We start from the raw sequence: 23,773 nt of genomic DNA on the forward strand, positions 1-23,773 counted from the left end.
AATGCTAATGCCTATCTAACCCTATTCAATAAGATCTACTGGGAGGTCAAGTTCTATGCCATCAAATTCATGTTATTAAATATCATTTGATATGCAGACAGATTAGTTTTTAAAAATAATAGTTACAAGCACTTAGTATCAACCACTGTCATAAGAATATATAAAAAGTTGAATGGTGTGCTAGCAATCACAGTAATCAATGGAAGGTCATAATAAAATAATCATTGCTTTTAAGTACACAGCTTACTTGTGTATAATACGCAATAAATTTAGCTAAAAGGTATGTCAAACATTCACAGAAACCGTAAAATCATAAACAACAGTAGCAGTAGCAAAGACCATTTGATGATTGCAAAGAAGACAGCATTAAAGTTAAATGTGAACCTGTCCTGTGCCTGCTGTAATGTGCCATCTTGCTTATATAGTGCTGGTGTTGCCCGTGCCTGACAGCTTCTCATTCTGCCTTCTCCAGAACGGCGCACGCCAGGGCCAAGGCAGAGGCTGCCGATCACGCCGCTCTGTCCGCCAGCCAGGACTCCGACATCGCCCGAGCTGTGGCCAGGGAGCTGTCCCCAAACTTTCATCAGCCAGGTAACCCTCAGCATCCCACGGGCCCCCCCCCCCCCCCCTTCCGTGTCCCCACCGCCGCACGCCTATTCATAGCCTGCCAGTGTTGTTGGGTTTTGGGTCGAAGCGGCGCATTTATTTGCCGTCACACGCACCGGACAGGCCCGCTTACGGCAAGCACGTCTGCCGTTGTGCTTAAGAGCATCTGAGAGGAGGAGTATTATTAGCATGAACTATCATCCCCACATTCCTTTTGTTCTCTCAGAATTATTTTAAGCAGTGAAAGCAGATTGCGGGGCTGAACTACTCAGAGATAATGTGCTCAGTCAACAAAGTCTGGTGGTGGTCCGCTGAGCACAGAGCACTTCAGGCACGGCAAACATATCATTAAGGTATCTGTGTGTTGATACACGTAATCTGGTTGCCAGGTGTTGCTCATTCAGAATGCCTCGATGAACCCTTGACTGCTTTTGGTACGGGACAACACTTCTGAAACTTGCACCCAGACTTAACCCCAAACATAATGTGTTTGCAAATGGAAGACATATTACACATGGGGGATTGACTACTGGCAACATACGATAAGCCCCCATAAAAACAGAAAGCTGCCATTAAGTAGCAGTGTTGGAAGTCAGACAAGACTCAGAATGTTAGAAAGGCTGGATTCTAACCCACCTTCTTGTTGAGTCAGGTGCTACCGCCCATCTCTGAGAAAAGGGGAGAAACCCACTCCCAGGCATAGGCCCTACCCATTGGTACCAGGAATTCATTCATTGATTCACTTTCCCTGTAACCATGGGCTTATGTCAGAGCAATAATGCACCTACATGAACAGCTTGGTCAAAGTCACCTTTGATGCCAAACCACCATGAATTCAAAACATACACAAACAAAGCTGGTCCCTCCATTCTCTGGCCGTAACACATACAGTTCCACAAACATCTCCAAATGTGTCAAGGAATCATACTAATGTGCTTATAATATTCAGTTAAACTCTTAAGAAGTGTTTTTTGTGAACTTCTTTTAGTTGAATGTAAAAAGTTGCAGGAAATAGACCAGTGTGTGTACAGCTTCAATTGAAGGCGTTCTCTTGAAAATTAATATTTGTTCTTTTGAATGCACACCAATATACCTCCCCCCCCTTTTCATGAAACAATACAGACCTTTTATAATGCAGAAAAGTCCTGAATCAAGCCATTCCATAATTTGCATTTTAAAATGAAAGAATTGCTATTCACCCTCCATAGAATGAGGCTGTTTTCCTAAAAGATAAGAATAATTTACTGATATTGACATGAAAGCCGTGCTGAGTTTTCACTGAAAAGAGGAGCCAGCGCTAGCAGATGTTGCCATTAGAAACAAATGAATAGTTATTTGTTCTTTGTTTGTTGACAGAAGCTTTCATTTGCCAGAGTGTGGATTGAGGTCAGTGTACTATTGTTCTCATCTGAAGACTATCACTTGGCGGTACAGTTCAGTTTGTCTAGTTTTCCTTAACACTCAAAACCCGGTGTCTATAAGCAAAAAAGGCTGTGTCATTTTCAAATCTCATAGAAATATATGTGTTATCTATTTTCTGATTTACAGAAATTGTAGGCATCACATCAAGAGGGATCAAGGAGTGTGAAAACTATACTTATTTCAGTGTTTAAGATATTTTAAATTATGAAAAAAGTATTTCTATGGTATTGTTTTAATGTAATAGTGAAAATAACCATAGCGATATCTGTAAAATATTTTTCTTTTGATCATTTTTGTTTATTTGTGAAACGTTCTTCATTGTTCCATTCTAGTTATAAGCTGTGAGGCCAGTTGAGCAGTAAGCGCAAAATAAAAGCAGGGATTTTTGTTAATTTTCTCTAATTTTATCACATAGTTTCATTAAGAAAATGTGGGCACAGGGGATTCTTGTTGTAGATTACAACTAATCTGTTCCAGATTAATCCAAATTAATCTTGCTCAAAGTTCTAATTCTTGCCCTTTTTTGTCCACTCTTTTGTACTTGTTGCTAACAGGCTCAAAAGCTATTTGTGAATAAATATATACCAGTTTGTATCCCCACTGTAGTTTGCTGTAGGGTCTGCTGATTGTACAGTAATAGGGCATGCAGCCTGATTCAGCCCACAGTATATTTAGGCTCATGAGTTGGTCTGAGGTGGCACCTAGCCAAAAGGTATGGCAAAATAGTGTGTGAGTAATAGGTTGCCAATGAGAGTCATTTGAACACGTCCCTATACTCAAGCCAGAAAACCCAGTCGAGGGCCAACCCCGCTTGCTGTTGTGTTATGGAAAAAGGTGGTAATGCCCACCAGCTTTGTGAGTTTCAGGTTTACTTTCCAGAGGGCAGTTCCTAACCTTATAATCAAGGACATGAAGTGCCCCATGGCGTTCAGTGACGTTTGTGTGTTTCTATGTTACAGTTTACTCAAACAAATTGTGCACGATGTGTGACCTTTAAATGCCTAGCAAGCTGACATCTGGTGATGTTTTCAAATGGCTCAATTAAATCGCACCCTTCAGAAGTCACATATTACGATGACTTGAACAAAACAGGAACACAAAAAAATGGTCTTATTGTACTCAGCACAATGGGTTTGTTTAAAACACCCTTATTTCTTGGTAACAACAGAACAGCAGTGAAACCAATAGGCACAAAGCTTGTTTGGCACTGTGCATTGTTATCTCAAACTGTGATTATGATAAAATGTGTACAAAAGTATTCTGGAGACATTTAACTTTTCTTCTAGGTTTTCATTTTGAATAGCACACGTATTCATGAAATCATCCCTATGTCAATATTTACCCTCTTCCAAATCTCATGTAATTACTTAAATATATACATTAAGCATTGGATGGGCTGAAAACACTGGCTTACGTGGTATAATTTTGTGTATATATATTTTTTCAGTGGTTGTACATGTCTGTGTTATCTGTAGTCCTGAGTAAGGAGAAGCAAACTGCAATCTTGCCATTAAAAGTAGTATGACTGCTTACCTGACACTGTCCAAGTGTGTTTTCATTTGAAAAGAATAAGCAATATGCTTGTTATTCATAATTATTACATTTAAATTATTATTAATAACATGTGAATATTATCTCTTGCCATCATTAGAAACTAAGATATCACCAACTGTGAGGAAACGGTGCGCAGGAATGTTTCAGAGCTATATAAATCTTGTTTGAATGTCTCCCTTGAAATCTTTGTCACCCTGATCAGTGTTCCTGTATTTAGTGTAAATGGTAGCCCCTATTTGCAGGCCATTTCAGGTTTTGTTTAATGACAAGATTTCTTACCTGCGTGCTTCAAACCAATGCGACCGACCACGGCCTGCTCCTGGACGGGAATGCAGACACCTCCGGTCATGTGTGTGAGTCACACATTGGGACTGTGCTTCACATTCTCATACTCACACATGATAATCTCACACAGGTGCAGGTGGATTTTTTTTTTCTTTCATTTAAACAGCCATTAGTGGAAAAAAATGTCTTGATATGCATAAAACATGAACTTATTTAGTCAAAGAATTCAAATTTGCATTACTGTTTCTATTCAGGTGAATGTTGTGTTTGTTTTCCAAAGGAAACACATCTCAACAAATATCTAGACATAATTTGTGATATCCTTTCCCTACATAGTTAGTTTCATATAACCACTTCAGTTATATATTGCTCAAAATGGAAATTAATAAAATATTTTAAACTTGTGTTTGGGCAGCAGTGTGGTGTAGCATTAAGGATTAGTAACCAAATAGTTGCTGATTTGATTCCTTGCTGGGCAAGGTATTTAACCCACAGTTGCCTCAGTAAATATCCAGCTGGACAATCAGATAAAACTTGTGAATTATTTAAGTCGCTTTGGATAAGAGCATCTGCTAAATGACAGGAATGTAATATAACTTTTGATTGGTTAGCACATCTCGCATTGAATGCCCGTCCTCACGTTAGTGTATTGGGTGACGTTAATCAAGCTATGTTCAGAGTCAGTGTACCCTTATTGATGTCTAATGGAGACATAGCAGAAATCCTTGTGAGCTGATGGGTAGGATGCCTTCACCCTCTGCCTGGACTGACTGAGAGCAGCTGCCCATTCCTTCAGTAGCACACCGGATCTGCAGGGAGGCCAGTGGGCCGCGAGCAGGATCTTAAATATTCTCCTACCACTAGCACACTCTCATAAATGAGCCACTTGTCCTGTGCCAACAATGTTTTTTTTTCCTTTGTTTTTTCATGAAACATTACTTTTTTGTGGATATCATAATTGCCTCAAGAGTAGTGTTTCATTTTCAGCTTGCTGAATGTTCATTGTCTACACCTCATTCAGAGATACAGTATGTACTGCAGAAGACATATATAAAAAAAAAAAAATCAAGTATGAGACGTTAGATGCATAGTGGTTGTAAACTAATTTCCTATAATGAGCAATGCTAAAATACAGATTTATATATCTCCATTTTGAATGGATTGTTAAACCTGCCTGTTACAGGCCCATTTTAAAGATGATACAGCAGATTTCAGAGGCCTGATATACATACTGAATCGTAAGTATTCAAAATCCTGTTACAATTTGATTAGGGAACAATCAGATTAGAATAGTCTGTCATACATACACAGAAATGTAACTTTTGCCATTGTTTTTCTCTGCATTTGAGAATGTTGGGATGTTTGGCTTTAGATTATTAGATCAGGTGATTCCTAAATCAGATCTCTGCCATGCATACTCTGGACTCCAGATATTGCTGTGCATTTTTGTCATCCGCTGTGATTATTTTGAAGAGCTTTTTTTTTTTTTTTTTTTACCAGTGATAAATAAAATGGGGTTGGCTTCAGCAGTGTGCATGAATTCCCATTCACTGTGCCCCTCGTTGCAGGGCTACAGTATTCCGAGCCCATGCAGCGTAACTGAAACTTGCATTCTTAGAACCGGTTAGAGGTGATTTACAACTTGCTGTGTGCTACAACTAAATTTAGGACACAACCAGAGCTGTATAAAATGAGGCCCTGAGTAATCACTCAGCTCAGATTAGGCTCTGAAGGCAAACGCATAGGAGATGTTTAGGGTAAGGAAGCATATGCAGTGGGGCACTCATGTGCAGCCCCGAGTTTTATGTACTTTTACAAAAAATACCTCTCTCAGTTTTTCAGTCCTTGTTCGGTGTCACCGTTTAGCCAACATCTGTCACGGTCAAAGCCCTGTGATTAAACTGAATCACGTGGACATGAAAAGCTGTGTCATTTCTTCTGTTTAAATAATACGGCCTACTAACAAATCACTGTGTGGCCTCTGTTTCACGTCTCTGTAAAGAGCGGGGTCATGGGTAGCCTTTCTGCGGATAGCCTGTGCAGAATGAACACAAGAACCGACAATGGATGAAAGCATTACTCAGCGTAAGGGCATACGTGCACGTGAAAAGAGTGCGTTCTGCCGGTTTGTTTAACCTGCTTTCTAGCATCCGTATGAACAATCTGTAATCTTCATGAACAATGAAATTGTCTGTTTTGTCCCATCTGCCCACATGATGAGGCACCCTTACAGGAAGTTGCTGATTCAATCATGCATTTTAATTGATGGGAGGGGAAAAAAAAAAAAGGCGGCCGTGTGACGCTGTGTTCTGTTGAAATAACCTGGGGGTAATCAGGAGGAAATTCATTTGTAACGTTTCAAAGGCTGCACGTGGGTGACATCATTCATTCATGCGGCTGGATTTCATGAAGATGTAGGAGGGAATACATCCCCTTGTGCTTCGTGACCCCATTTGTGTGCTGAAAGCTGCGCTTCACTCAAATCGTGCAGTGCAATCTCTGAAAGGATTTGATTTTTGTGACAATGCAAGTGCTTTAACCTAATTTGTAAAGACCGCAGATGTATAAGCATTACCCCTCTCCTTACAGCAGACTAATACTGTATGTCAGTCCCCCAGAGAGCTCTGTTGTGATGGATTCCACTCATTATGGATATTCATCTAGAATTAGGGCCAACAAAGGGGAAATATTCTACATGTTTTTGTAAATGGAATTAGTTGTCCATTATATTCCAGTTCTGTGTGTTTAATGAAGCAGAACCATGTACAGGATTACCCTGGAAGACCCTGACAACTGTTAGATGAAACAAAGACATCCACTGATGGATGTAACCGTGTAAGAGCTGTTAAAAAAAAAGACATGAAGCGCTATCATTAGAGCTGGATATAAATAGATTATATTGAAGTTTTAAATCAATCTGAGCTTAACTGAGATGAATGCAGTTGACTTGCAAAACATATTAAGGGCTAGCTCATAAAAACTGGTAGCATCCTGACATGAATTTAATTGCCCTCATTTAAACAACTGACTCATGCTCTAACAAGAATTGCACTTACTCATGCCAAAATGCCATTTTTTTTTGGACATGCCCACATAATTATGCTTCCAATCTTAATGTTCCTGTTCTTTATAATTGTTTACCTTTATGTGTTCAGTAGAAACCTATTTTTATGTTTCACTGCACAAACATGTACCACTTTTGAAGTGAACTGGAAAAACATGTCCACAGTTTGATGTAAACACAAACATCTACAGATTTAGTTACTGTATGACAGTTGATTGACTATCAGGGTATCATCGGGGAATTCGTTTTGGAGAGGTAATGTGCACACACAGTGCATTGTGTTTCATTAGAATTTCTGCTGACTAGGAAGTTGCCAGCTCAGTGGCATGAGCCGTATAGGTCCATGTTTTATGGATGAGTTAGAGTAAGTCATTGTTTTATTGATGCGGGCAGTTATTTAAACTTTTCTCCGCAGTGTGTATCAGCTTGTGAATTTCTGAGGGATGTTCTGGAATGTGTTTAGGTATACAAGCCATCGAAAGGCTGTGGGCACAATTTATTTCTTATATGCATCCCAATACCCTGATTAAAATGTCTTGGCACTAGAAAAAAGATTGATTGGACTGGTAATAAAGGCTTAAGTCAGAGACGCTGTATCATTAGCGGGTTTAATGTTTATTTTCTTCCCAACCGTTTCACCTGTGCCTCACCCCATCTAACCAAATGACATTCCCGGAGTGCTGCTCCAAAGTTGTTTTTTATTGTGTAACATAAAGTAATTATACAAAGCCCTACTTGTAATTAGTCGTTACTTAAAGCTGAATTTTTAATCAAGAGTAGCATAGCAATTTAGCATATTGCTTGATATGCCAAACTCTTAAAAGGGCTGAATGTATGCTCTTGTTACTCAGAATATTAAAGGTATTATTAGAGATAGCCAACCATCATGTGATCGTACGTTACGGAGGGGAAATATTAAAACATGTAAGAAACTGTATAGTATGCTATGCTATAGTATGGTAACTGTTTATATTGGACAAATGAATGCAGTGTCCAGATCACTGTCACATGTTACATAACCATAAGCATAATTTTATTGACAACTGTTTATAAGCCAAGACTGCTTTTAAAAAGTAAGAGGGCTGGTTTCTAAAACTAACCACTAGATTCATGAGATGTGTCACTGGGCCCAAGCACTCAGCTGTGAGGTGGCTTTGGCTTCATCTGTGCTGAGAAGAATCCTGAAAATCCATGGAACTTCAACCAGGAATCTGTGTGTAAACATATTGGAGCTGCACCAGAACCACCCCCCCCCCCCCCCGGCCCCCCGTGATGCAGAAACGCTTATCGAGTTATAGCACAAAATTATGTTCGCAAGATACTTTAAGCTCCTCCAACATTTAAAATCCCCCTGTCCTTTTTAGTGGGTCTCATTTGTTGTTTTTTGTTCACGAGTGAATTATTAATTTCCAACCACAGCTGAATTATCTGGGCTTAGGGTTTATGGTGCCGACAGATTTCTCAGTAGGGCACATTATACATACTCAGGACTGTATGTACCCAACTTTTTTTAGATACATCTTGTCCCCTCAGCATATTAACCTCTGAGAAATCATCTGCTTTTGATTCCAGGGTGCTTTGTTGTTATTGGACTATACGCACTACAGAAAAGGTCAGGGACGTTTTTGAGGGTTTTGGTAGAAGGAATTCCCCTGTCACTCATCAGTGGAGGCCAGCCTGTGACCTTAGGTGGCAGAGTCTCATGTGTGGCATCTGAATTGTGCATGAAAGAAAAAAAAACAATCCATTACAAATTAGATCAGTTTTCATGATAAGAATGTTTTTTTTTCTCCGGTCCTTGAAAAATGCTAAATGCTATTGCTGAGCTTTAAAATGGCTGTGTCAGTTGACTAGGAGCCCAGAGTGGCAGAACAAATTGGTCTAGTTGCCTTGGGGATAATGGTGGGTAGGTCAGCTGGGGTTAGTTAGTCACACCTTGGACAATTGCAGACATATATGAGAGGCTTCCCTGCAAAGAGTCTTCAGGTTATTCATGCCATCTCTTCAAAAGCCTGAAACCAGTAAAAGTTCAATGTATGTTTGTGAAAATAGGACCCTGCCCCCCAATATACATGGACTTCACATTCAAATGGATTCATGGATACATGGAAACATTTCACTGTTCTCAGTGTAAGGAATGGCATTCCCACTCCCCTTCCCTTTACATTTAGTTGTTTGGTAGACAGTTACCAAGATGAATTAACAAACTAAATGGCTAATTTATTAACATTTAAAATGTTTTTAGTGTGACCCTTTGGCGATGAACAGGTAGCAGTGTAGCATAGTGGTTAAGGAGCAGGACTCATAAACGAAAGGTTGCTGGTTTGATTCCCCACTAGGGCACTGCTGCTGATACCTGTATCAGTAAATATCTGGCTGTTTAAATGGATAACCAATGTTAAAAAAAAAAAAAAAAATGATGCTTTGGATAAGAGTATCTACTAAATGTCAATAATGCACTGTAATGTAACGTTACTCTTCACTGCTTCTGGTTGGCCAGGTTGACCACCTCTGATCTAGATAATAATGTCACATTTCTGTTTGAAAGTCCCCTCTTTGTTTTATATTTGATGATATATCATACGTCATCATCTCATTTGTCTCATATGATACCATACATCAAAAGTAGGACACATATTAGCTAAAGGGCATCTGCTGTTTTAATTTACTTCCAATTTGTTATTTATTATGCTGTGTAAATATCACAAAATCAATCTCTATCTGTTCCGGGTTTTCGAAGGAAAACTGTTTTGTGGTAGTTATGATGATTATCTCTGGGTATGTAGATTCATAAATCTACATCATCAAACATTATTAACAGTATGAATGATATACAGTAATGCATAATGAAATACAGAAAAGCCTTAAAGCAGTGTTGTGTCAAAGTGGATCAGGTAAACATAGCTTTGTGTTGTAATGACAGCTGTTGGTCTGCAGATGTCCTCTAGATGTCATGCTTATTTATGTTCATATAATAAATAGACACATTTATAAGACTGATTGAGCCTAAATCTAGCAAATTAAGTAAGCAGCTGTTCCTCATTTACTGATGTATAGCCTCACCAGTTTGAAAAAAAACTAGCTAAGCAGTTTTATTAATAAGGCATGATAAGACCATAAAGCCATTGAATGTTTTAGGAGTCTTATGGATTCTAGCAGAACAAACATCACTTGTTCTGCTAGACGACATGGGTGTAAATGAAGAAATTGATTCCAACAATGGAAATTCCTCTAAGGATGCAGATCATTGTCAGTGAAACACATAAATTCATCACAGTATTCTGTAACAAGTGCTTGTTACAGGCTATCACAGGGCATTTCTTTCCTGAACTGACTGACCTCCTTTTGCATCGTCTGTACTGTTTGATTAAGACAAGAGTAAGCGGTACCTCTGTTCTCCTAAATTGTAGTGCTGGATCCAGAATCATTTGTATCGATGGTCATAAATGAATTCATAATGTTAATATTTTATCTTAATCCATATCTGTTACTTCTCATTTCTGAAGGGCACCGTAAATGAATCTTTTAATTGGTTCTTTTCCCAGGCCTTGAGTATGTCAAACAGAAATTTAATGAACCTGTGGAGATTAAGGAAGTTCCAGAAGAAAAAGACAAAGTCAAGAAAGACAAGTCGCCCTCAGGAAGCCCCCACTTCTACCGGAAAGGCACCACTCCCAGCCACTCCCCTGCCCAGAGCCCAGGGCCCACACCTCCCCCTTCACCCCACGCCAGCAAGAAGAAGAGCCAGCAGAGTAACAGCAGCACCACGAGAAAGCTGAGCAAAGAGGAGAGGCCTGCTGTGGTGGAAAACCCGCCGGCCAGAATCACCAAGGCAGCCTCCAGGACCTCAGTGAAGCAGGAAGTGGCCCCGCCCAAGCCTCCCAAGAAGGTGGAGCCTACGCCAAACCCTATCAGCCCAGGCAATGGCCAGCTGCATACCCAGTATCACAGTTACTATGTGAAGGCAGAGGTGAAAATACCCCCGGAGGAGCCTGAGGAGGATGAGGACGGCCAGCTAAGCCAGAGTGCGCTGGCCCGGATGCCGCCGCCTCCGCCGAAGCAGTTCAGAGTACCCACCCCTAAACCTATGATGGCAAAGCCTGCTGCCAAAGACAGCAAGCCTGAGCCCAAACTCAGGAAACAGGATTCACTGAAGCCAAAGAGCCTAGCAGAAACAAAGAAAGCCAGCATGGAAATCACCAGCGATATTCTTGAGGAAGAATCAGTAAGTACTGAGTTAAAGTCACGAAAGAACTTTAGAGGCGGGGAACAGGGTGTCCATAGTTAGACGTGTAGCTGTTCGGTAAACTGTTGGTCAGTAAACTGTAAGCTATTGAGACATTCCGCTATTTCAAGATTATGCTATTGGTTAGGTTCATACCCTCTGATTACAAAATATGTTTGATTTGTTCGTCCTCCATCCCTGCATCTCACATCACAGATGGAGACTGGCACCACATTCGTTGGTCATCAGTAGAATTAAGCATTAACATATATGATGGAAAGTCTGTCATGCTGTCTGCATAATACCTGCGAGTGTTTCTGAAGTTCTTACTCCTACTAGCAGAAGTAGGAGCTGGCTTGGCAGGCAGATGGCTGTGTTCGCCTTGCTTTCTGACACAGTGTCCGCATGCACTTCCTGAAGAGGGTGCTTGCCTGTGCCTTCACCACCATTGGCTGGTTTCACCATCACTTAGCCAATACACCTGGAGCCGGTCAAGTGCTGGCATCCACCTTACAGTCTCTACAAATGCACTGGCACATTTCTTTCTATCTCCCTGGCATTATGTAATATATTGTATTCGTTTGGGAGCCGTCTCTCAATTCCCCACTCCTCTTGCTAAATTTCTTATCTTATCTTCCTCTGCATATGTTTCCATCAGTGTGTCCTCCATTCATCACTACAGAACACATTCAAGAACAGCCTCACAGTCTATATCCAGTCCAGATCTGAATCAACTCTCAATGGGCTCCCATAGCTTAACTCTCACACATTGCTATACATTACAGATATCTCCCTCTTAACTCTTAACTTTCAGATTGCTGTCTGAGTATTCCTTATATTGTCATCATGACTCCCATCCTAATCTTAAAACATCTCCAGAAATTCTTACCCAGTGAGGAGGCAGTGCTGTATCCTCGCCTAATCAACCACATTGTGCTACTGAGATTTTTTTGACCAGTGAGTCCTTTCCATTCCTGCACACAAGAAGGAATGATATATCATTTGAACATTATTTACGCCTAGGGCTGTACGACAGTGTTAGCATTGGACTTTTTAAATGAAATGTCAATGGCTGGATGTGTGCAGTGAGCAATAATTCACAGAAATGTGCACACGAAATGCAATAAGTCCAGACATATATAAATGTATAATGTATACACGTGTGTGTGTGTGTGTGTGTGTGCATGTGTGTGTATGCGTGCGTGTGTGTGTGAGTGAGTGTGTATGTGCGTGCATGTGTGTGTGAGTGAGTGTGTATGTACGGGTGTAATGAAAATCTTATGACAACAATGAAGGGGTTTTTAATTGGTCATGACTCATGTAAGTTAGCTCTGCGACTGACAGTGATTTGTTGTGGGTTTCCTCTCTTGTCAAACAGCATGTTCTCTAGTAAAACCTAAGAACATAGCACTTCACATGTGTCAGCTGTCATGAAGTCATCTTCAGGATGAAAAATATCTTGTGGTCTGATCTCTTCATGTGCACTACTAAGCATTTAAATAGACATTACAGACAGATCTTGCTCAAAGAATGGAATCAAAGTCAGTAGGAATGGCTCAATTCTGGCCATTTTAGGACATCCTCCCCACTGCTTTTAGAACAGCATCCTACAATACTGCATACTGCCAAACTATGTTAAAAAATTACTTATTCAAATCTCCATGAAATCAAATCTCTTATAAAACTGCATTGGGCAAATAAAACCCTTCCAAATTTTCTCCCTTAAAACTCCCTCGTCTCTCATTTCTCCTTCAAGGGTAAGTTTTGTGTACACAATGTACACTAACAGGCTGAACAGAAAAAAAAATATAGAGAGAGACAATGGAGATGCAAGTTATTATTAGAGGCAGTAGAATTCAGCTCTGTAATTATTTGCACATTTCTTTTTTTGAAGGAAATAATGAAGGAAATAACTGGCTAAATGCGTGATGCAATTCATTTTAAAAAGTGGAGATGCTGAGCAGAAAGAAATGTTAAGCCAATACTAGCTGTTAACATTCCCTTGCAAGCCAAACTGAGTAATCTTTTATCCAACCTATAACCAGTGTAAAGATGTAGCTATTGAAGGAGAAGGGGGGGGGGGGGGGGGGGGGGGGCAGATTTTGAATGGGTGTTAAAGTATCAGATGCAAGATCAATGTTTAGCCCTCGTAGGTCAAGCGCTCAGTCAAGCGCCAGCCATGATGGTGTGCCTCCACTTTCCTCAGCAAGAAACACAATGTTATTTTTATACAATTTTTCACTGTGTCTGTGAAAGAAAATGCAATTACTTCCTGCTCAGCTTTTAGACTTATGTGCAGAAGTTTTGAGATTGCATCAGCATCTCTTAAATTCACAGTATGTGTCACAGTGGCGGCTGGTGAGCTGGAAACAGGGGAGGCTGAAACACTACCTTTAAATCTATCATTACTTTCAGCCTGTTCCCCTGTATCCTCCTTAACAATAAAACAAATAATTCACAGAATAAGTGACAACAAATCACGTAAATGGAGTAAATGATTATGCTCGCGAAACAGCGCAGATTGTCTATAGTTTGTGCGCTTTTACGAAAGCTACAGCATGAGGTTGTTTAATTAACAAGGATGGCAATTTGAACAATTAAGTGGCAAGTAACCCCAAAGCTTTCTCTTAAATGTTTCACATTATAGCTTTCTTGTGTTACAAAATTCAAATTACAAAACGGAGCTAAATTTAATTAGATCGATTTAAATTACTGAGAATAAACTTTTAGGTTAGGCTGAGTGCAATGAACAATAACGTTCAGAACACAGACCCCACAAAAGCTGTGATGTGTCATGAGCATTTAATGTAATTTAAATCGATAAATGTCATCCTTGTTAATTAAACAGTCTCACGTTGTAGCTTTCGCAAGCACACAAACTACAGACAATCTGCACTGTTTCGCGAGTATAATCATTTACTCCATTTACGTGATTTGTTGTCACTTATTCTGTGAATTATTTGTTTTATTGTTAAGGAGGATACAGGGGAACAGGCTGAAAGTAATGATAGATTTAAAGGTAATGTTTCAGCCTCCCCTGTTTCCAGCTCACCAGCCACCACTGATGTGTGACCACCATCATCTCTGTTCATGTCCTGTAAGACAGGGATGTATTGGGATAAGATTAAGCAATGACAGTAATTTCACACCCCATGCTGGATACAGGATCTGATTGGGGGTATGGCAGAAAGTTTAAAGGATCAGGTAGGCATAGTTCACCTGTACTTATCACACTCATGTTTGCCAGGCCAATGGAGAGAACCAGTTTCCACCTGAACAAAGTTACGGGGCTCTTAACCCTTTATTCTAATTAACTGTTAAGCTTGCCTTACCATGAATCTCAGTACGTGTTGGTGATGTAACGATACAACTAACCTTTTGTGCGGAGGCTGACTATAGTCACAGCCGAGAGACTTGTGTCAATTCAGCAAGACCGTTTATCTGTGGCAGTCTGTCATAGGTCACTGTCAATGTTTTTTGTGTCCCTCTGTCCATGAATGACTTCACACTATTATGCATCAGTATGTCTCTCCATCATCACCGGTTTGTCACATATATTACACATAGACCAGCGGTGTGCCCCACTGGTTGCATAAGCTTTATAAGGGACACTACAGGATGATATGGATACTTAGAATATTGAGTGCAGGGTTTGATTCTAGAGTTGCAAACTCTGCACAGTGCTGACAAACAATTTATGGGGTAATGTAACAACCATGTCCTTGGCTTGACCTTAAACCACCTGAGACCCAATGAAATGACTCTGACTGTAACTGGAGAAATATCGATTAGAACATACCATGTGCGGTGCAGCGAAGTGCTATAGATAACCATAGATAAGCTCCTGAATAAGGCGTGTAAATGTTATGGTTTGTAACATTTGTCATGATACTGTTTTGTGATTATTTTGTATTTGTACTTTTTCACAGGGTCCTAACTCAATTTTGGTCGCCCTTGTAATGCTGTTGAATATTGGCCTAGCAATCATTTTTGTCCATTTCCTTACATGATGGAACCACAGCTCAGGTAAGAATTATTTATTTGTCTGGTCCGAGGATGTTTTTTTTAATTATTATTATAAAAGGACAGCTTTGAATGTTGTCTTCATATTCATACTGTGCTCTAGTTAATATTTACCATAAATATTAAAACATAAAAATGCCCTCATTTGTTAATAATACACCATGCCTGAATGGGATTCAACATTATTGCTTAACCCTCTAACCGTTTTGACCCCTCAGTGAAGTCATGACAGCTAGTGGCCACATGGCCCTAATTCTCTGCAATTGTGTCAACGGCCTTTAAAAAACAAAATGGCGGCAGTCATACTCAAAGGCAAAGGAGGATTGGAATTAGAGTGAAACACAGGAGAAAGATGAGACACGGAACATTCAGTCAGGGGCCGCACTAGCCCCCCGCCGATGATTTGTGGCTCCTCAGGGTCCTGTGAAAGCTGAAGCAAGCGGTCGCGTTGAGAAAACAAAAAAAAAAAAAAATCTGCTGATCGAAGCCCTAACCACTTGAAGTGCATGGCTGCTCCGTCTACCCCGACAGAGAGGGGGACTTAACTTGGAAATGTACGGAGATGCACTTTTAGTTGATGGAAGCTAACAGCTGCCTTACTATTTTACCATCTGACGTTTTAGTGGGGAGATGTGCAAGCGGCTGCCAGAGGAATTTGTTCAGAGGACTTTGCTGCAGTGGGAGCGCGTTCCAGTGTACACTCTTCACTCGCTAGGAGAAATCAAACACGCTTAACAGCGTCACTCACCCGTCTTATTCCATGACCTGCTGCTGCAGCTTCTCCTAACATCTCTTACCTTCCCTTAGGAGATCCCTATTAGACACGCCCATGCATGGTACTGTTTTAATGAATCTTTTATTTCCTTCTTTGTTTTATTTTGTTTTTTTTTCATGTTTGTTATCCTCAGCTATAGACAGTCTGAAACTGTCTTTTTTTTTTTTGCTTGGAGTGTGACAAATTGATATTGACTTTGTCAAGAGTCCTCCCATTTTGGTATCATAATAATTGTCGTGACAATTAATAAGTCTAATTTTGAGGAAAGTGCAATATGTTTTATTTTTTTAAAAGAGGGATATATTTTGCCAATGAAGGGTTTCTAGTTCATTGATCATTTTAACTGTTGTAGAAATTATATTTATTGAAAACCTTATTCATTTACCATAGTACATGAAACATGAAACACCTAATTTAAATTGACATGGGAAAAGGATTAAAGGATTGGTTGTTTGGTTTGCCCGTGTGCGTGCCTGCTCTTGCAGTAGGTAAAAACACTATATGACTGAATTTTTAAAAGTCTTATAAAATTATTTTATTTATTGATTTAAAGGAATAATTATAATAAATGATGTCATAATGTTGTAACATAAGCCTAGACACTTGTGCATGGGATTTTGTTGACAAATGATTTTAATTTCTCCTTCCGATATTGCACCCTTAATCTGTGAAAGGCTAGGAAATTGTTAGCCAGATTAGTGAAACACCTCTAGCTCAGACCCTGTGCTTGCTTGCATGTTTGTGAGTTTGGAGATTCACCGTCCATTATCTGCCCCCAGATCAGTGTGCTGAATACATTCAGGTAGAGCCACTAGGTACATGCGAACGAATGTCAGGACTGATGCCTTTAAAGTCTTTAACAGTACGACTGTTTACCTCAAAAGAAAAAAAAAAAGCAGAAGCCTCAAAAGGGATGAAGTGTTTGTCTTAATTCTGTGGTGTGGAACATCTGACTATTGCAATTATTAGAATTTTTTTTAAATATGCCATCTAATTGTAATTGTTGTATTCTTTCTTGTTGGTGCAGCATGGTGATTTTATTTGCTTTATTTAAAAAAATGTATGTGCTGTTATCACTCCAGGAATAGAACTTATTTATACAGTATGCAGGTTTAAGTACATGCATCGTTTCAAGTCTCAGTCAAAACAAAAGGGCTTGATTCAGGTAATCTTTCTTTATGGCAGTTTAATTTAACCACTAGTTTGCATGTTTTATTTTTTGTTTTTTTTACATGACATTATATTAAACGCACCAAGGCATTTCAAACAGCCATGTGTCCAAGCAGTCAGTTGTCAGTCACATCTCCGAGCAGTAACACAGTGGTGTTTTTTACAAAAGTTTGTTCAGACTGCTACAATGTGTAAAAGGAAAAAAGCAGCCAATGAAAAAATGCAACTTTGTCTTTTTTAAATAAGAGACAAGCTTGGCAATGACAAGCTTCCCAACTGTAAGAACCACAAATAATACACAGTTGGCCTTTTTCTGTGAATATATCAAACTGTTTTGCCTTTTTCTTTTCTGAGCGATGTATATGGCTTTTTTTGTTTAGATTTATTTTTCTCTCCAGTTTCCACAAAAAAGAGAAGAGCTGTAATGACTAAGGGTGAAAAGGCAGTGTCTGGGATGTTTTGAAACAGCAACAATGCATGTTGGTATCATTTATATATAGATTATATACTATTTATAAACATTTTTACAGAGCACAGTTCAGAATCCGGCATTAGTTGGTATTTTTCTAAAATGTGCACAGCTGTATTTTGACAATAAAGATAACTTTGTTGTTTGTAATTGGTTGATGTAATATACACAACATTTGACAATAAAATATATTATTTGTAATTGGTTGATGTAATATACACTACATTTTGGACAGCAGTCAGCTGCCAGTAAACCTATTTAAATATTTTACTGTTTGAATAGAATATTAACAGCATTGAAAAGATGTTAACAAGCTGAGCTGTAAAACTTTTGATATTTCCCACCCATAAAACCCAGAGGAATTCTGTTAAGTTTTTGGAGATGCATTTCCATGAGAAATAAAAGAAAAGTTACAACTTGTCCATTGTTTTTTTGTTGTGTCTTTATGTCCCCGCCCCTTTCTGCCCTTTGGAATATTTTCCGCAAGCAGGTGCACATCTCCCTCTCTCCTGACTGGAGAACAGGTTGTTCTGTTTCCATTCCCAATCCACTCTGGATTAGTGTTTCGGCAGACCAGCCAAGCACATTGTGTCATGCAGATGACATGTTCAGATAGAGAGGAATCAGCCAAATATTTTTGGGTGGGTGGGTGGTGTTTGTACTGTTATTTTGGTGGGTGGAGGGGGGTACCCTATTTACACTAAAATGCATACAGAACACAAAATGAATTATATGATTTGAAAGTTCAGCCACACTGCTGTTTGTTGTGACTAATTGTGTAGTCAATGCAGCAATGTTATCAATGATAGTATGGAGATGAAGAAAGTGAACATCAAGCACTATCTATGTACAAATGAAATTCTACAAGGAAAGAGAGTGCTGACAATTCACATGCACTCGGCCTTTCAATTAAGTATTTATGTTCTGCTGCTATAATCCTATTTTTATGCAGCTGCTTCTTAATGTCAAATATGTGAAAAATATTCTCCTTCGCAGTGACCTATTTAGAAAGAGCTCACATTTTAATCACAGTGTAGTTTGATGTATCCACACTTGAGGACACACATTGGTGGCTGAAGGAGCAGGTCTGAACCCCTAGGTCCATTGCAGTTGTAACCTTGGTCAAGCTATTTAATCTGAAGTGCTATAATGCATATCCAGTTGTGTGTTTATATATATATACAGTATATAATATGAAATATATATATATAATGTGTCATAATGCAAGCCATGTGCTGAAGCCTGGATAAGGCTTTGCCATGCAAAGTAAAAGAATTATCTAACATTATCTCATTATTCAAATCTCTACCCAGGCTACATCAACCATTTTCAGCATCATCAAAATTATACTTTCAATATCTTATCAGAGTCCACTCACAACTGTTTACGCATGCTGTTCAGGTGATACGAAGTGCCACGTTACATTTTACATTTGTTTTTTTTTTATTTTTCTTCTTCATCTTCACCTTCTTCATCCTCCTTTTTCTTTTACTTCTCTTCCTTTTCTCCTGTTCCTCCTCTCTCATCTGTAAAGAGTGATGTGGAGACTGGTAGGTGAAAAGACTACTGATTGCTGATGAGGTCTTCACCACCCAGTAATAGTGTTTGTATGACAGCACCAAGTTAGTTTACAACATCTGTTACTATTCTAAGTGCAGAATGCTGGCCCGGATTCAAATGTACGCCCTTTACAAATATAAACTGCATCCTTTTAAGTATATATGCCCCTTTATGAAGACACAACTAACGTGTCACGGAGACAACGGCCATTTGCATGTGTTACTATGGCAACCGTGACCCTGGACCGTAGGCAATGCAAGATGCAGCTTAGCATTTTGAAGAGGGAAGGCAGTACTTGAGCTAGCAAAAGGAACAACAGCTGGGATTTGTTTTTGATGATTAAGAAAAAGCAGGGCCCTTTTCACACTCTGTCACCTACTACCACCTTTCACCCTTCTGAAAAGCATATCCACCGCGTGCTGCTCTCTGTAAATGTGTTAGCCTGGAAGCATTCAAGGACAACAGTGTGGAGGTCACTTCACAGGAAGGCTCCAGTTTGCATTGTAGTCCACGTCTAATTACAGAGGCATCTAAGGGCTGTACTGTTTAAAAGGTCAGGAAATATTGGCTGCTAATTTATGGACCCTATTGTGGGATGAAACTGTAGTGCTGCGTTTCCTCCTCTGATCGATAATGTAGTATATATAATTACAAGGTGCGGCGACAGCGTGAGATGAGACAAACAGATTTAAAAATGTGTTAGACGGGCAGCACTGGCTCAAATTTCAAAACAATAGAGTGGCACAATGTCCATGAGTTACGTCCGCTGTGGCTTCGAGTCCCAGCCCAGAGCGTTGCAGTCATGACCATATCGTGTTATAGCCAACGAAACTTTTTGATTAGGTCTGATTATGCAATCAGACTGATTATGCAATTTATATATCCAGTAATTCTGAAAATTTCTGATAACACCATTTGTGTTGTTTATTCAAATTAGAGTAGCCATATGTTTGACTGGGCTAGTCAGAAAGACTGAAAGGTCTTGCCATTTTATCTCACATAATGAATGAAAACACTCCAAAATACTCTGCAAAACCTTAATTAAACTTAATCAATTAATTAATTAAAAGACTTTATATAATGCACTTGATATATCTTAAACTAAAACAGTCTGAACTGCTGGATTTGAACAGCCAACCACAAGCCTTTACTTTATCCCATGTACTTTCAAACTCCTTTAGTGGCCTAGACCTGCAGTACCCAAATCACACTCTGCCATGTTTCTAAAATTGGATTAGGGCTTGTAAGCAGGGAGACGATATCATCAGCAATGTGTTTTTCAAAACTGTTGCTAAGACATCAGCAATGAGTGGATCTGCTTTCCATGCTAAGCATAGCTTCATTGGCAATATAATATTTACTGCAACCTAAAATAGTACTATTAAAACCTGACTTTTCATGCGTACATGTAATCAAACATACTAAATGGAGCTACCAATGTTCAGTTACATTGACTATTTTTCACTTAATATTTTAATTCTAATTGGAAAGGATGCTCAGCCTTAATTCAAGCAATCTATGTACTGTCACAAAGCTCTTGAGCTTTCACTTTAGTATTTGTTAAGCCTAGTCCTAATGCAAACTATACAATACATAACATAGAAAGGAAGGAGGCTGTACAAAGCAATATTATATAGACTGAGTTTAAGTATATGGGACGTTTCTTTGCCATTCTGTGATCTGTATTGGTTCTTTCATTTGAATCTAAAGGAGCTATGTGCTTGCTCTCCCTCTGAAATCCCCCAGGGTGCTTGTTCTTGTAAATCTTGTAAATCATTGTCAGGTCATGTTGTCCCTTTTTCATCTTGTCTCTTAATTCACAGCGGAAGGAAAATACACAGTGTTTTTATATTTTGTGGAACCCTTAATATTTTGATGGCCCTTTAGGTCTGAACAATGTGGTTAAGAAGTGTACTTATTTAATTCTGGAAATGGACAGTTTTGTTCTTTGCTTTTTAGAATTGTGCCTTACATTTTAGGCATGCGCATAACAAGATCTGTTTTTTTCCTCTCACATGTTCCTTAATATTTTTAAATGTCTTATTGATAAGACACAAGATATAGCCGCTGCATATTTTTCCAAGTGACCTGATACACCATAATGTTTTCAGCTACATGTCAAATGTTTAATATTGCAGCAGGGGCTTACTTCCATGACCCTCACTGTCATACTCACATAGAGTCACCCAAGTGTGAGGAGTAAGCAAGGCAGCTCCACTGATGACCTATTTGCTCCATTTGTGAGTTTCCCCCATCCCCTGCGAGATATCATCCCTACGAGTATGCAGAACCCTCATCGTGTTACGAAGGCAAATCACAATCATTTTGTATCAGGTCGAATTGAATGTCTTTGAAGCTGAGGTCTTAATGAGAAGACATTCAGTACATTCACTGAATGAACCTCGTGCTTTTTACCATATTTGCCTCAGAATATAAAATAACACATGTTATAGTTTCACGTGGCACAATTGAGTGAATGCAGAAGCCACTGATAAAGGCTACTGTAATACTGTATTGTGTAACCATAGTCTCAGTCGCTGACAAATTATGCTTTTATTTTATTTTGTCCCTGGAATGAATCCAAGGCATTTGAGTCTATAAATCTGTTGCAGGATTTGTGAATGAGGAAAGAGGCCTTTTTATATCTCTCATTTGTGTGTGTGTGTGTGTGTGTGTCGGGGGGGGGGTGGGGGGGGGCTACTGCAGGACTCTATCAGCAATTAGTGGAAACAGCTTTGGATCTTGAACCTTTGACACATTAAATGCAGCAGGTATAAGGATTTGAAACACATGAAATAGATAAATCTAGATAAACAACCTAGAAAAACACTTAAAATAATCTGTGTAATAATAAATAATAATGTGCTCATACTAATAGGCAGGAGATCTGGATGAAAAAAAATGCATTTAGCTCCAGGGTCATATACAGAATTTAGTTCAAGCTTGCAGGGGTTAAGCTGACAAAAGAGTAACAATGTCTCAAATATGGCTTCAGGCTTTGGGAGGAGTTGTGTTAAATGCAATGTGACAAGCTGTTCTCCTTTGTACATTGCAAATGCTCAAAGGCCATTACCCTCCCTTACACTTACAGATGGTAATCCTGCCCCCTTTTCATCCAGTAAGCACTGATCTCCACCAGTCAAAAAATCTGCAGGCTAATTATTGGCATATTTTCCTCATCTTTCTTCCACGTCTTTGGTCACTGGGTTAACAATTAGCCTGGGTCTCAGCTGGATGTCCCAGGCAGCCTTTTGTCAGTACTTCACAGGAAATATTGTTTATATGTTTTTTTAACAACAAGTAGTGGTCTAATTTATCAAGCTCACACAAGGAAACAAAACTGACTCTGTAATTTAGATATTTTTATAGTGTTAGCAAAGATTACATCATAAAGATTCAAACAATTGTTGGTAGCGTATTACACGTCTGTGCTAGTGTGCTAATAGTACTGATGCAACACAATGTGTTGTTTCCCCTAGTCTGGACATCAGGTGAAAGCGATATTATGGATCTGATTTTAAGGCAGAGGTGGAGAGGTTCTCATAAGCGGTATTGCCCTCCCGGGGGAGAGACAAGCAATCCTTTAATGCATCCGAGGTAACCATAGACCCGCTGGAGCTCAAAATGGACTCAAACACTTATGGAGCTTGAACGAGAACAGTCCATCACACATGCGCTTCCTCTCCAAGTCAGGAATCTTCCACTCAATCGTTAGCCAGTCAGAATAACTTTCTGTCCCTGATGGGGCTGGTTTGCCATGATGACTGAGGACGGCTTAATTCAGAGAGGCCTGAACTCCATGTGTGAAAAGTCAGCTCTGTCAGTAGGATTGCTGTGGTTACCCTCACGACAAAATAGCCAGGGCCAGCTGCTGCTGCAGTGGTGTCAGATTTGAGAGCGTTTACAGTGGTGGCAGCAGCACATGGTTTCGTTTGATCATCTGCATAAACAGCAAACAGAGGGACTGGAAGGTCACTGTGTGATTGTTTCTTTGCTTTGCGTCCTTTGTCTCCCCTGCCTGTGTCCACCACTGGCCGGATCTGCTGGAGTGAACGGCTTTCACAGTAAGGCCTGGCCGGAGCTCCCAGCATAGACTGTGAGCCTGCCAGCACCAATCACAAATGCTCAGATCTGAGGTGAGAACTGTGGTGTAGGAATCACCTTTTTTTCCTGAGCGCAACCGGCGCCGGCGTTCAATACACTGCTGCTCAAATGAAGGTGCAATGATTGCACAACTCAGCCTGCCATTAGGGGAAAGCAGACTCAGTCGATTTAAAGATTACATACATGTAATTCCTATGAGAGCAGCATTAAAATTGTTGACACTGTGACATGCCGAATTGTCTGCATACCCAAAGCTGACTGCTTACTCGCACCATGTTTCATAAGAAGGATCAGCAGAGGCAATCGCGCAGTTTGGTTCTAGGTCACCCACCAGTCATTTTTTTCATGAGCTCCCAGCCAGCTCACTCCCAGCACAACAAACAAGGGCCGAGTTTCTCAGGGTATTTCAACCATCTTTTTGTTTGATACAAGGAGGGATTACACATTTATGTTGTTTGGCAGCAAACAAGCATACCAGAAGCAACAACCAGTAATAATGCCTCATTAGCAACCAGG

The 23,773-nt window shown here is 39.7% G+C and overlaps 1 protein-coding gene across 2 annotated transcripts in view; it reads left to right on the forward strand.

Moving 5' to 3' along the window:
• jph1a (junctophilin 1a) overlaps positions 1-17,061 on the forward strand; it is a 40,663-nt gene extending 23,602 nt beyond the window's left edge. The window contains exons 3-6 of one of the 2 annotated variants that reach the window (XM_036521314.1): positions 473-591; positions 10,477-11,156; positions 15,086-15,182; positions 15,398-17,061. In XM_036521314.1, the coding sequence (XP_036377207.1) occupies positions 473-591; positions 10,477-11,156; positions 15,086-15,166 (880 nt within the window). In that variant the 3' untranslated portion in view covers positions 15,167-15,182; positions 15,398-17,061. The remainder of the gene's footprint in view (positions 1-472; positions 592-10,476; positions 11,157-15,085; positions 15,183-15,397) is intronic. The other variant, XM_036521315.1, reaches the window with a different exon arrangement.
• Positions 17,062-23,773: the final 6,712 nt, after the last annotated feature.

This window comes from Megalops cyprinoides, chromosome 2 (genome assembly GCF_013368585.1).
Source record: "Megalops cyprinoides isolate fMegCyp1 chromosome 2, fMegCyp1.pri, whole genome shotgun sequence".
Taxonomy (NCBI): domain Eukaryota; kingdom Metazoa; phylum Chordata; class Actinopteri; order Elopiformes; family Megalopidae; genus Megalops; species Megalops cyprinoides.